The sequence below is a fragment of the Gekko japonicus genome, unplaced genomic scaffold, assembly GCF_001447785.1.
Source record: "Gekko japonicus isolate JY-2015 unplaced genomic scaffold, Gekko_japonicus_V1.1 scaffold722, whole genome shotgun sequence".
NCBI classification, from domain to species: Eukaryota; Metazoa; Chordata; class Lepidosauria; order Squamata; family Gekkonidae; genus Gekko; species Gekko japonicus.
The window spans coordinates 311,784-320,981 of record NW_015174863.1 but is presented as its reverse complement, the minus strand read 5'-3'; the positions used below and the strand labels follow the sequence as shown (position 1 = coordinate 320,981).

General features: G+C 37.6%; 1 protein-coding gene across 2 annotated transcripts in view; it reads right to left on the bottom strand.

Annotated features, from left to right (window-relative positions):
- The window catches only part of MEIS2 (Meis homeobox 2), a 340,061-nt gene that overhangs the window by 242,177 nt on the left and 88,686 nt on the right, over positions 1-9,198 (bottom strand). For both annotated transcript variants that reach the window (XM_015424720.1, XM_015424721.1), the window contains exon 8: positions 5,637-5,782. In XM_015424720.1, the coding sequence (XP_015280206.1) occupies positions 5,637-5,782 (146 nt within the window). The remainder of the gene's footprint in view (positions 1-5,636; positions 5,783-9,198) is intronic.

Genomic DNA, 9,198 nt, shown 5'->3' with positions numbered 1-9,198 from the left:
TTTTGAGCTTCTAGGATCGTAGTTTTAAATAGTTTCCACGCTTCCCCAATGGTTTTGACCCTTTCTACTTTTCCTTTCAGTTTCCTCCCCACATGTCCCCTCATATCAGAGAAGTTACCCCTTTTAAAGTTAAAAGTGGTTGTGTGAGTCTTTTTGGCCAATTCCCTATTTGTACAAATGTTGAACTCAACAACATTATGATCACTGTTCCCAAGTGGTGCAATCAGTTTTACATCTCTCACCAGGTCTTGAGTGTTACTTAGGTCCAAATCAAGGATCGCCTCTCCCCTCGTGGGTCCATCTGCTCCATAGCACAGTCATTTAGAGTGTCTAGAAACTCAATCTTTTTTTCTCGACTAGAACACATATTGACCCAATCAATGTGTGGGTAGTTAAAATCACCTATTATGACACAGTGTTTTTGTCTAGCTGCTATCTTTAATTCATTCATCATTTTATAATCCTCCTCTATCTTTAAATATACAATGCTAACTGCAAAACCTTGGGTGAGAAAAAAATTGGCCCAATAAGTGACAGGGACTTGTCTTGATCCTCATGTAACTGTAGGCTTCTCTCTCCCCCACTGCCTGACACTGTTTGGAATTTGAGCTGAAGATTACTCTAAAAAACCAAAATAAAGAAACAAAATGGTACATTTATTTTTCAATGTATTTTCTCTTTTCCATTTTGTTTGGGAAGAGCTCTATCCTTTAGCATATAACAGCAAGCCCACATCTGGTTGCATGTGTGAACTGATACTGACATTAAGATTCAAGTGTTAGCATGCATCAGCTGTAATATCAGACAGCACAGATTAGAGAAAGTCCATTGCTTCTACCACAGTTATAGCAACAGTTAGAGCAGCTTATAACGAATCACACAATATGTGGCACTGGCTTTCTATCACATATGGTAAACATTTTCGGCTGCAATCCAGTACATAGTTATATGCCCATAAGTCCAAAGATGGTCAATGACAATTACCTAGTAAAAGGTAAAGGTTTCCCTTGCTCAAAAGCCAGTTGAATCCAACTCTAGGGGGCGGTGCTCATCTCTGTTTCCAAGTCAAAGAGCCAGCGCTGTCTGAAGACATCTCCATGGTCATGTGGCCAACATGACTAAACATTGAGGCGCACAGAATGCTGTTACCTTCCCATCAAAGCGGTACCTATTTATTTACTTGCAATTTGAACTGCTAGGCTGGCAGGAGCTGGGACCAGAGACGGGAGCTCATTCCATCATGCGGCACTTGGGTCTCGAACTGCTAAACTACTGACCTTCTGGTCTGCAGTTCAGCGTCTTAACCACTGAGCCACTGCAACCCATGACAATTACCTAGGCATGACTAAAGGCAAAACTTCAGCTTTATTTTGAATAATAACAGTTGTGCTTTTAAAAAACTAACCAAACTGATAATGCAGTGTTTAACAAAAACAGGGTAGCTATTTAAAGGTAAAAAGTAAAGAAAGCAGGTGGGATATAAGAACATTTACTATATAAGCAAAAATCAATACATATTTTAAAATAAAGAAAAGGATCTATAATCTATATATTCCATTATTTTAAAGGAAACAGATTGTATAGAATAAAATGGGCAGTTCTCTGCTGCAGGAAAGATTGGATGACTAAAGGTAAAAACTCATGGAATTACATAGTTCCTTCCGTTGTGAATGCTGTCTGCTCTGATTATGTATGTCTATGTTCAAAGAGTGTCTACTCCATGCATTTCTGTGGCTGCTATGATAAGAAAACCTTTAGCTCAAAACCAGTGTGAGCAAGAAGTGTCTTCGTACACAAGCACTTCCTGTTTTCATTCCATGATCAAATATGTTCTTTGCAGGGCAAATAGGGGAGCACTTGAGGGAGGAAAGCAGAGATGTCTGAAAGGCTAATTGAGTGTACTAAAGGGCTGTTTGGCATGAAGGGAAAGGAGTTTTCCAAGGCTATGAATAAAGGCTGCCTGGGTCAGATTTCTTGCTGTTCCTTTTCTTTAACTATCTTTGAAGTTAAATAACAACAGCCTTAATGTCAGGTTTACCTTTCTGATATCATAATCTTTATGTACTACTGAAAAGCTTATACTACCAGGCTAGGATTTCCTTTACCCACTCAAATACTGGATATTATCCAGAAAAAGCATGCACATTTCCAAGCAATTTACCCTTAGATCCTTTCATCTTCCTGTACCATTGTAATAGCAAATGTAAAGCAGATACCAACTGCAGAATGAGAACATGATAGAAACCTCCAGTGCATGCATTATAGTTTTATCAACACAAGCTTTATATTTAGCCTATTGTTAAGGTAATGGAAGTAGTTCTAAATGGGAAATAAATAAAATTATGAAATCATAACAATATGAAGGCTAGTCAATAGATCAAATTAATTAATACAGAATTGAGCTCAAAAGTATGCTCTAGCTAATACAGATAAGGGGGAAAAACATCCTTTAATGTAACTTTGTTATCTTTTTCTAAAAACATCTTATACTGAATAAAAAATCATTTCCCCCTAAAGATACAAATAAATATAATTACAAGTGGATAGGTTTAATAAACGTTTACCACTATATAGAAATTTATGAGCTTAGTTTAAAGAAAGATGCCTCCCCTCCCAGGCAAAGAATAGGTTAATGATTTTTGTCATATCAAGACTAACAATTGCTACAGTTGGCCTTTAGTATTTTATTTGTCCTTTTGAGGTATTCAGAATAGGTGACAATAGCTTGCAGTTGAGAACATATGTAGAGAGACCCCTGTGGCTTATGGAAAAAGTTGTTCCATGCTGGTTGGGTGTTTGAAAAAAAATACAACCAGAGTTCTTTTATGTTCCTTTCATTAATGAGAATGCATGAATGTCAAAATGCACCAATGGGCCATTCAAGGGGCAAAGCCTTAGCAGCCCCTTCTTTAAGAACACATCCTGAGATGTAAAATACATTTGCTTAACAAATTAAAATAATGAGATAATTCAATTAGTTTCTTTTTTAAAAGAAAGACAAAAAAGGGTACATTGTGGGATTATTGTAATACAAGGCCAGGTCACAGAGCACAAAAGGGTGGACCTGCCTATTTGAAATAAGGTTAGAGTACTGGGGAAAGACTACTTTTTAAATTGTGGGATTTTTTTCTGAAGAAATTTCCTTGAAAAACAATATGTATGAATCATAGATTGTCTTTGCGATTGAACCAGTGTTGTATTTTGCAAGAACAAGATAAGTTGCTTCATAAGAAGCCATAATAATGAGCTTTTTATGAGAAAGAGTTCTTTTCCTTCTTGGAATGCATTTATGACAAAAATCTTTTTGAATTTTCATTGCACTCGTCAGGTCTTCATTATCAATTCTCAGATCTGAGAATTATAGCACATCTTTGAACACCTGCAAATTCATTAAAACTTAGAAGGTAAAGAGCTTTTAGCTTTTTGCAAGGATCATCCTAATCAAAGGTACTGAATTTACTTAGCTCATCTGGAGTGAAGGGAGAAACAAAGTGAAGGCTAAAACCCTAAGATACAACTGGTTCTTTTGGCAAGTATCAATTGAATATTTTCCACACACACTTTCAGAAAGAAAAGGCAGTGGCAAAAAAATCCACGGGGATATGGTCAACTAAGGGAGAATGAAAGAAATTAACATGCAAGGTTGTGTGAAATAAAGCAAATTATTTGTGGCCCCAAGTCCCACCCCCCAAGTTTCATTATGCTGCTCTTCTAACCACTTTCTTAAGCAAAAAAAAAAAAAAATCTCCCCCTCACACTCACTCAACTTCCAAATTAAAAACATTTTACAGGTTAGTAAATCTCCAGCTGAGGTGATGTAGCAAAGAACAGCTGTGAAGTAATTTTGATAATGATGAGAATAATAAGCACATGGCAAGGTTCAGGGCTTTGCTGTTGCAGCTTCAATGCTCCTGAATAGATAAAAGTGATTAAATACTCCTGATTATCCCTGACCAATATGTAATGGATTTACAGCCCTTTCAATTAGTCAGTATTTGCTTAGGACTCATTATTTTGTCTTTGGTTAAGTAATCAGCCCAGAGACTCATGTTCTGTCTAATTCCTCTGAGCCAAGTGGGTACTACAGGGCACCTGACCTTTGAAATGGTCATAGCCAGAAGGCAAAAATAACCACTGTTCCAACAGAGGCACTGGCTATTCTGGCTAATCCTGACCCTACAGGCCAAATCAATGCACCTTAGTTTGCTAATAATGCCCTTACATCAAAATGATGGTTTAGAGTTATGGATCTATTGCTAACCCACACTGTTCTACCAGTGGAGCTGCTTAGTAACCTCTACTAGTAATAAAACAGGGACCCATACAAAAAACATGACACTGTAACTAGTGTCTACTACTAAAGAAACTTATAACTCTAACAATCACAAATATGCCCTTATGTGAGATAGTTAAGCATGCTATCCTTTTAAGCATTAGCCCAAACAAAATGGAAGGAAAAGTGAACTGATAATGTTACCATTTCCCACCATTTCCATGTGAAATTAAGAGAGCTACCAGTTCTTTAGCAAAAACGTATTTTGATGCCTAAGTAAAGCTGTAATAGTCAACAGAAAACCAACACATAAAGCCAATTGCAAACAGAAGGATAAAGATAGATTGTTACTAAAAGTATTGCTTTTTCACGTTTAATCTTTTCCCTCCTAAAGTGAATATGGCTAGCTTTTAAGATAATGGACTTGAAGAGCAGCTTAAACAGGTGCTTTAATCTCTTATAGAACTGAAGAATTAGAAAACCTATAAGCCATCTATATTTTATATGTAAACTAGTACAGGGGAAATTTTCAAGTGAATTCTCTGACTTCACTTACTGTATTTACTCAAATGCAAGACTAGATGTTTTTTGAGGTATACCATCAGAAGAAGAAGACGAAGTCGTCTTGTATTAGAATACAAGTTAATATTATGTCCAATAGTAATTGTGTGTGTCTATGTGTGTGTGTTATATATGGAAGAGCACCTTACATTCAGGGTCATCCTTTCAAGTAAATACAGTATATCTTGAAATATATGCTGGAATAAACATGCTTCCGTACTTTTAGTTGCTGTTTTTAAGTAGCTCCAACCATTTAGTGTCTCTTCTTTGGGGCCTCCCAGTACTAACATAAGAGCTAATAAGATGTGAATCTTATACTGACTCTGACCAACCATGATCATATCAGACTCCTATGTAGCCTATGGTTATTTGGTTGAGATGGGTTCCTGGAGGGTTGTTGCCTGGATATCTAGTGGTGGTTACATCCAAAATATGGTATGTGCATGTGTGTAAGTTATCTATATGTGAATGTGTGTGTGTTGTGTGTATGATAGCTTGCTATAAACTGTTTTTAAAAATGTTTACATTGCTGGAAACATATTAAAGGACATTCTCGACGTTGAATCCCAGCATCATTGGAAGAAGCATTCTTAAGCCAAATAAATAAATTGATTTTGTGCTCAATATTTTGCTTTATATTTTGAACCATGATTCCAAAGTCAAATCCATAGCAAAAAAAAATAAAAAAATCAAATGCCCAAAACATTCTCCAGTAATAGTAATTGGATTCATTTCTTTAAAAAGGGAATGTTAAATATGAGGAGATTTCTGAATATACACTTTTTCTTTTGCCATCACTTACTGTGAGATGTTGAAAAAGCCACGCTCTCATGATATTTGTTGCTACTTTGGGGAAAATTCCTCGTTTCTTCTGACGCTTTTTATCCTTGTCTGGATCATCATCATCTCCTGTACCAGGAGAGGCTACACTGTTGTCTAAACCATCTCCTGAGAGATAGGGGAAAACAGGGAGAAGGAAACATAATAAACAAGAACTATAAACCCATCAGAATAATTATACATTTAACTATTGAAGTACAAATGAAGTATCATTCACATATTTAAAAAACTGGGCATGTTCAATGTCTTATTAAAATATAATTGCTGATATAGATATAAAACTTAGAAATCCTGTCTGTTCAAATACTAATTTTGTTCCTCATACATGCACATATCATTAATTCAATTATAACTGTGTGCTTGACATAGTGCAATACCTCTTCATCAATTATGGTATGCAATGTGGGAAAACCTGCCAACACGAAAACCTATTTATTGTAAATGCATTTCCTACAACCCTGCTGAATACATGGTGTAGGTAATCAAGTTAAATGTTCTGTAGTCTATATATTCTGGGTCCTCTGCATAGGTGACAGTAAATGTGTCACCGTTCAGTGCACATAACACACTGTCAGCTGAGCCCCTCCCAGCAACTATCATCTCCCTACACACACGCACACGTGCACGCACACACGCACACACACTTATACCTTGTATGACCCTGAACACAGTATTTGGAAGACATGAAAACTTCTGTGTCTGCATCAGTGATCATTATCTTCTTTCTTTAAAAAAAAGATGCACATCAAGGTAGGGTGCTCGCTTAATCAGAACTTCCCATCAGCATCTTTCTCTTCAGTGCTTTTCCCTGGCATTAATTGTGCATTAGCAAAAATCATTTACTTTTAACAGTCATAGTTATTTTTTCTTGCCCTCCAGCAAAAATGCCTTGAAAGCCTGCCTGGAGGGCATCTAAATTATGTATCTGAAAAACTCTTCTGGCAAGGCATTGCAGGACCCCTACTTTCTTAAAATTCATACGAGCACGTCTTCCTGTTTTTGGGAAGGCATCAATCAAGAGCAGCAATATATGCCATATTCCTACATTAATATTTGAACTAATAACTTTTAAAAAAGGAAAGAAACAAGATCCGACTTGTGGCATAATCAAATGCAAAATAAATGAAGAATACTGGGACAGCACTGAGACTTTATAGATTGCTGTGTTTTCCTTACACATCATTAGCCCCGAGCCACACGAAAGAGGAAAACAGAGAAGTGGAGAGTTTATGCTCCCTGCTGGTGTTTAAGAAGCCGAGGTCCTGGAAGGACATCTGGGAATTGCACTGAGACGGTGGTTTTTGTAATTTAAGAATAGACATTCATTAGCAGTAAATGCCATAAATCCCATGCTAAGTAAAAACCTTGTCCAAGAAAGCCTAAAACAATAAACTCTGTGCTCAATGTAGCCTGAGATAGACGCTCCATAGCTTCCTGAGGAATGCTATAGACCCACAAACTAATTCCTATAGCCTCTTCTAGTTCTTTAGTGCTACTAAAACAAACACATTACTGCTGCACAGAGACCATTTACCTCAAAACTTTAATTTCTGTTTCATCTACCTCAGTGGTGCCCACCTTTTCCTTAAAAAAAATGAAAAAACAGTAGAAAAAAAAATCACCTTCACCCAGCCTTGTCTAACTAGAGAACAGAAAAGCCTTAGCAAAGAGCTGGCAGATTAATTTTATTGACATTTCCATTTTCACTGCAATGTGATACCCTCCATCACATGGAAAAGATGGTCCTCACTATTTACAGAATGACAGGCCACTTCATTACAACCACCCTGCCCCAAGGCTGAGTAACTCTCTTCCATCTGCCCAAGGACCTGAGCCAGACCTCTAAGTTGCTGTTTCCTTTTTTCTCTAACTTATGGGAAATAAAGGTGAATTGAAGGGTTACAGGATGATCAAAGAGAAAAAACAACATCTTATACAGCTTATTATGAGCCAGCTATTTGGGGGGAAATATTATTTTGGAAGACCTCCTTCTTAGTGGCCCACTAGCAAACACAAACGTGTGTGCAAGCACAGATTCACACACACACCCTTTCCATGATGCCAAGAAACTGCTGCAAGGCAAATTCTTACAAACACTAATGGCTTCTGACTGCTCCTTGGCAACCCCAGCATTTTAACCTGGGTGGATGTGCTCTCCAAAATACAGACACTGGTGCTATCTCATCAGCTGTTCATGTGACACAGATGGAGAGTGGCTATTAGGAGCCAGGCAATGGGCCTTGGGGATCTGAGGTGCTGTACTATAGCCTCAGGCAATTTTGAAAAGCAGTACCCGGAGATGGAGGGGCAGGAGCAATGCACACCAAAAGTGCAAGTTGAAATCAGCCTGTTTGTCTATGTATTGTCTGGATAAAGATATCTTTTTCTTCTTTTCTAAAACCTATGGATGTATGCATATACCACATGCAAATGGGAAATTGTCTTTTCTATCACTCCTCATCTCCTTTTCTCAGTTAGACTCAAACACTACATTAACATGAGATATGGTTATGGATGGATGGATGAATGCAGGAATACTTTGGTGATGTCTTCCAACTATAGCATAATTTGGAGCCTTCCAAGAAGATTTGTATAGTGCCTTCATTCAGAAAATGTTAATAATAGGGGATTAGATATTCCTGTAAAAGTTTGGGTGAAGTTTGCACAGCCAATAGGACTACTGTAGACTAAAAACTTACAGATTAATGAGCAGTGCTGACAGTCTTTGTCCATTCACATCATGAAAAAATAACTGGATTTTAGGAAACTGTCATAGAGAACAAAACTGTATTTTGATAGCAGTATGGTGACTGAAAACTGGTAAATCATCCATAACAGAAGTATTGTGTAATGGCATCAGTAATACAACAATGGTATTACTTGTAAGGGTTTGGGAAGGCTTAGGACATAACATGACAATATGAAAAAAAAAATCTGATTCTGGAGTCTAATAGAAATCAAAATTAATTTCATAGCATTCATTGGAGCGACATCACTTCAAGTAAGATTGGAACTGGAATTCAGTTTGTGAATTCAATGAAATACTGGATTCACAGTGAAACACAGTGAAACAAAACAGGCTATATGATAAACATGAAAAATTGGGATGTGAAGTTGTCTCGTGAAGCCCTTTGTTGTTCAGTCGCACAGTCGAGTCCTTGCTTAAGCAGTCTCACTCCACATTTTTCTGCAAGAGGCTCCACTTCTGCTTGCACACCTGATTGTATGCATGTAAAAACACTTTTTGTTGTTGTTGTTGTTCAGTCGCACAGTCGAGTCTGACTCTTCGCGACCCCATGGACAAGATCTCGCCAGACCCTCCTGTTTTCCGCCATCCTCTGAAGTTTGCTCAATTTCATGTTCATTGCATCTATGACACTGTCTAACCATCTCATCCTTTGCCATCCCCGTCTTCTTTGACCTTCAATCTTCACCAGCATCAGGGTCTTCTCCAGTGAGTGCTCCCTTCTCATTTGGTGGCCAAAGTATTTGAGCTTCAGTTTCATTATCTGGCCTTCCAGGGA